This window comes from Limulus polyphemus, unplaced genomic scaffold (assembly GCF_000517525.1).
Source record: "Limulus polyphemus unplaced genomic scaffold, Limulus_polyphemus-2.1.2 Scaffold35, whole genome shotgun sequence".
Taxonomy (NCBI): domain Eukaryota; kingdom Metazoa; phylum Arthropoda; class Merostomata; order Xiphosura; family Limulidae; genus Limulus; species Limulus polyphemus.
This window is the reverse complement of record NW_013665645.1, coordinates 842,760-847,906: the sequence shown is the minus strand read 5'-3', so window position 1 is coordinate 847,906 and position 5,147 is coordinate 842,760. Positions and strand designations below refer to the sequence as shown.

Below are 5,147 nucleotides of genomic sequence, written 5' to 3'. Positions count from 1 at the left end.
GCTGAATTATGGAAAATCTGTTATTAAAACCAAAACAGCTTTTATGAAGTTTAAATTCACAGGCCTGTGTTATTGTTAAGTTTATTATACTGAAACAATTCACATTAATAAAATAGCTTATCAACTTAAAATGTCATATCTTTGCAGCTCTAAGGAGATTTGCCTGTAAACATTTAGTGATGTTAGTGACAATCCCTCTGATCTGCAAAGAGTTAATGCAAAAATGAACATTTTCTTAATGTTCTTTCATAAATGTTGTCTATCCTATATGCTTTTGTTTTTATAAATATTTTGATATGTACTGTTTGTAACCACCATGGACAAAAGAATTATAAAACATACTAGTCCTGATATACGATATAAAACATATGGAAACAATGCTAATACTTTATGATGTGATTCAAACAATAAATCAACTTTTTATCTTTGATTCAATTCACATATAACTTTTATAATAAGATTTTTTGGCTAAAAGAGCATCTTTATTAAGAAAATAAATTATTACTATTTTTGTTATTCTAACAAGTGATTAATGAGAATTATGATTAAATTGATTGTCATGATATTAAAGCTAGATGGTATAATCAATCGCCTATAAACAATGATTACAACAATTAGTGTATCCCTACATTCTATAGAAGCCTTTCTTATTAAGGTACACTTTATGCTTCCAACAAGAGGTGAGTGATATAATCAATCGCCTATAAACAATGACTACAACAATTAGTGTCATGTAAACTAATCGATTAATCAAAATTATGATTAATGTTTTTTGTATTATTCAAACAATCAATTAATTAAAATTATTGTTAATTCACTTGTCATGTAAATAATGATCTAACAAAAAAATATGAAAAGAGAAGGAAAAATATTAAATATATATATATATGTATATTTATCTATTCCCTACCTCCTTTCACCTCTCCATTTGTACAGATAGCTGACATTGACACTGTTGTCAATATTGTAACTACCATGGACAAAAGAATTATAACACATGCTAGTCCTGAAATACAATATAAGACATATAAAAACAATGCTGATATTTTATAACGTGAAAACAACAATAATAAAGAAACTTTTTTGTTTATGTATTATTCAATGTACATATAACTTCTCTAATAAGACTTTTTGGCCAGAAAATTTTCTTTCATAGAAAAAAATACTTTAAATTAGAAAACTCTTTTTCTTCAACCTTAAAAATATGTATTTACAATTAATTAATAGAGACCTTTTAATCTTATTCAAAGCAACCTTTAGTTCAATAGTTAATCGTTTTGACATAGATGCATGTGATAATAAAAAATAGTATACAAAGAAACTTCAAAATTTTTATGTGTATTTTTTTTATTAGCTGAAAATTTTCTTTTTCAGTTAATACAAAAATACATCATGGAATGGTAAAAATACACATTCAAATCTGATTGATGGTGTAACTTGCATGTTTCCCACTTGCATAGATGCCTTTCTTATTTAGGTATATTTGCTTCCAACAATGTAGTTGGTATTAGAAGTGGGTGATATAATCCATTACCTCTATACAACAATTACACAAATTGGTGTCATGTAATGTAATCAATTAATCAAAATTACAATTAACTTGACTAATATAAATTAGTATTTCCAATTATTACTCTTTTTGATTATTTCAAAAACCAATTAATCAAAATTATGATTAAATTGACTGTCATGAAAATAATCAAATAACCAAATTATGGTTCCTGATTATTAATATTTTCCATTATTCCAACTATCCAGGGAATCAAAATATTCCAATCAAACTTTCTCACCTTGTCTTCATTATGGCAAAGCTACTAAAGCTATCTGCCACTGTCACGAACTTACTTTTTAGGAGAAATATATATAAATGCAAGTTAAATATACGTGTGTTGGGCTAAGAATTCTTCTACAGTAGATGTCTCTGACTTGTTGGCAAAAAATTTGACAATAAACAAACAGCACGCACTTCACTTGTTTGTAAAATATATGTCAATTGCTTTAAAATTGTATCTTCAACACAATACAATTTTCTTCTTGTCAAAAGTCCACTTAGGTCAATTCAATTGCTATATAATTCAGTTGACAAGCCAAACTATTTTTCTATAGCATCCATATATAATTCACTTACACTGTTGCATGAGTTATTGCAGCTGTATCCTGTACTTCCAATAATCGTCTGCTTTTTCATGCTTCCAAATAATCATCTGTTTTTTATCAGACTCCACACAGGTGGGTTTAATAACACCCTTTGCTGAGACAACTTATTCTCCTTATCTCTTTCAAAATTGTTAATCTCACTCTAACATATCAACTGTTAGGCCTTTCACTCTTAAGATGGTTAACTTTGCATTTTCTAACTTTTCTCTCACCGAACTTCTCTTTCCCATGACTATACTTTTTACTCTCTATTTCCACTCGTCTGATCGCCGTTATTTATACGTCTATCACTTAGGCCTTCCAGAAATCTCTGTAGCCTTGATATCAATGGATTGCACACAATGTTCGATAGCCTCGACATCAATGAATTACAATCACAAAATAAATCAATTAATAATACTACTTACACTAAACAGTCTTTTGTATCTAACAGTCACTAATGCTTAATAGTTGACCAGGGGGAGGCAACTAACTGGTTGTATGTCACCAACCTATTTTTGTTGTTTGTGAACTGCAGACTAAAAGGAAGGCAACTCTCCAGTAATGCACACTTTTTTTTGCTTATATGTACTATGGTTGACGAAACACTGTACTAATCAATTAACTGAAGGTAATTTATTAAAGGGGCTAATGATTAATTCGGTTAGCAAATACCCCTAATCCTTCAGCCATTATTGGTACCCTAGTTTTAATTGTATGTCTTATGTGCAAAACATCTTGATTTTGAGTTAGCACCCTGAAGTGTTATAATATAAACACAAACACACACACAATAATTGCAGGTGAAAAAATATATATAACACATAGAGTGATACGTGCAATTAATGCAGCAATATTAAGTATTCTAGGTAGATGCAATACTTTAAGTACATTTTATTTTTTATTGAACCTTATCCAGAGATTAGCAATAATTAATATATAAAGACAAAAGTGAGAGAAAAATACAAATCGTTCTACTTATAATGTAGGGTATAATGTTTTGAAATCAACATATAAATGTGTTTGTTTTTGTTAAGTGCAAAACCTATATAGTTTGTTATCTGTGCTGCACCCACCACAAGTATTGAAACCCAATTTTTAGCATTGTTAGCCCTAAGAAATTACTGCTGAGCCAATGCAAGCCAACATATAAAGACAAATATGAGAGAAAAACAAAAAACATAGTACTTAAAATAGAGGGTTTGTTCTCACTATCCATTTTAAGAAAACTTACCAATACAGAAACATTTGATAGTGAACAAGAAGTGCCAACCAATTTAATTTGTAAGGGAATTTGGAATTACAGTTAAGATTCCTTCTCCAGTGGACCAAAACTGTGCACATTTGGTTAATAAGATATAATTACTCACAGTTAAAGAAATGTTAATAAACAGGTTACTTTTCATGATAGATTATTTTGTGTATGAATATTATTAACATGTTTGAGGCATATGTAGATATACAAAAACTTAAAATTACTAGGATAAATACACACGTGTATATATCCCTGTCTACTGTCTACAACATAAGTACATAATTATAAACTGCAATGCTTATTACATTATATTCATGCAAGTTAAGAGAAAATGCAGAAAGTTCACAATTCTATGATAAACTAAACACCCTATTTAACTGCTTAGATAGCAGGTAAAGTTATTTCTTGTGGTGATAGTAAGACACAGATATTAACTAGTTTCTAGTTACAACTTACCAATTCCAGCTTGTCCTACAACCCAGGACAACCGAATGAAAAGCATAACACCCCAAATATTGAGGAGACATCGTACCTAAAACACAAATATTATAAATTATATATATCAAATTCATATTAAAGTGTTTTTTTTTTCTTTTACACTTTTTTTTACTGATACATGTTGTACTTACAAATCATGAAGGAAGTAGATATGTGTGTTTACTGTATCAGAAAACACTTGCAATAATAAAGAAATTACAAAGCTTAAAAGTGCAATAAAACAAGTTTTCTAACTTAATATTAATGAAAAAGGGTATAATGCATGAATAACTTTCACTAAATATCCTAGGCATACACTAGTATGAAAGTTACAAATGAATTTGAAATAAAACATGTTTTTGATGCATGTTTTAATAACATCTCAAATTTATCATTAAATTAATAATTTTTCCCATTAAAAAGTGAATATTAAACTCTAGAAACATTTCATACCAGATAATGGACATACAATTAACATCAAATAATAGTAAAATATTGGTAAGCATAACCAATAAAATAAAATGATTTAACCTTCATTATACGAATATTTTTCTCTTCTTCATCAATTTGACTGGGGATTAGAATAATAGTAATTATCATGATCTACAATCTTCAACCCAAAAATTACTGACACGATCCACATGCATCCAAGTTACTTTCTAAACATATTTTTCTAATCTATTTCTTGGTCACAAGGTTTCTAATAATATATGATTCAAAAACAAAAATCTATAAAAAGTACCTTCAATGCTGAAATTAACCCAACTAATTACTCTTTGTATTTTACATAGAAAACAAGTGATTTCACCCATCTTTTGTGGTCAGTCTTTTACAATAAATGTTATAAAATGCAAAAAGCACAAAATGATACAATTTCATGATATCAATCACACCAGTAATGAATGATACAAAAACAAGTCATTAATTTGTGGGTAACACTAATTGTCTTTTCTCATTATCTAACTTTATTCTCTCTACAGAATGATACTTTCTACACTCAGTGATGGAAAATTCAATCTGAAATTAACCAACAGCAAATGAAATTTATTTACTACCAGGAAAAGAAATGGATTTTAGGAACTAGGTACACACTTAGAAGGAGCAGTGTGGTGATAGGTATAAAAAAACAAATAAAAAGGATAGAAGGTTCTTATTTTATATTCTAGCTTGTCAATATCGGTAATTTGAGTTCCTAATTCGTAAGAAACTATAGACTTTGTATTTGGACATCACACACATCTAATTTGAACCAATGCTGCATTCAACATACCACGTGACA

At 28.6% G+C, this 5,147-nt stretch overlaps 1 protein-coding gene across 1 annotated transcript in view; it reads right to left on the bottom strand.

Annotated features, from left to right (window-relative positions):
- The window catches only part of LOC106460696 (solute carrier family 12 member 1-like), a 60,702-nt gene that overhangs the window by 23,009 nt on the left and 32,546 nt on the right, over positions 1 to 5,147 (bottom strand). Inside the window, exons 3-4 of the mRNA XM_022387813.1 lie at positions 3,848 to 3,923; positions 911 to 1,006 (exon numbers count right to left, since the gene is read on the bottom strand). Of these exons, the coding sequence (XP_022243521.1) occupies positions 911 to 1,006; positions 3,848 to 3,923 (172 nt within the window). The remainder of the gene's footprint in view (positions 1 to 910; positions 1,007 to 3,847; positions 3,924 to 5,147) is intronic.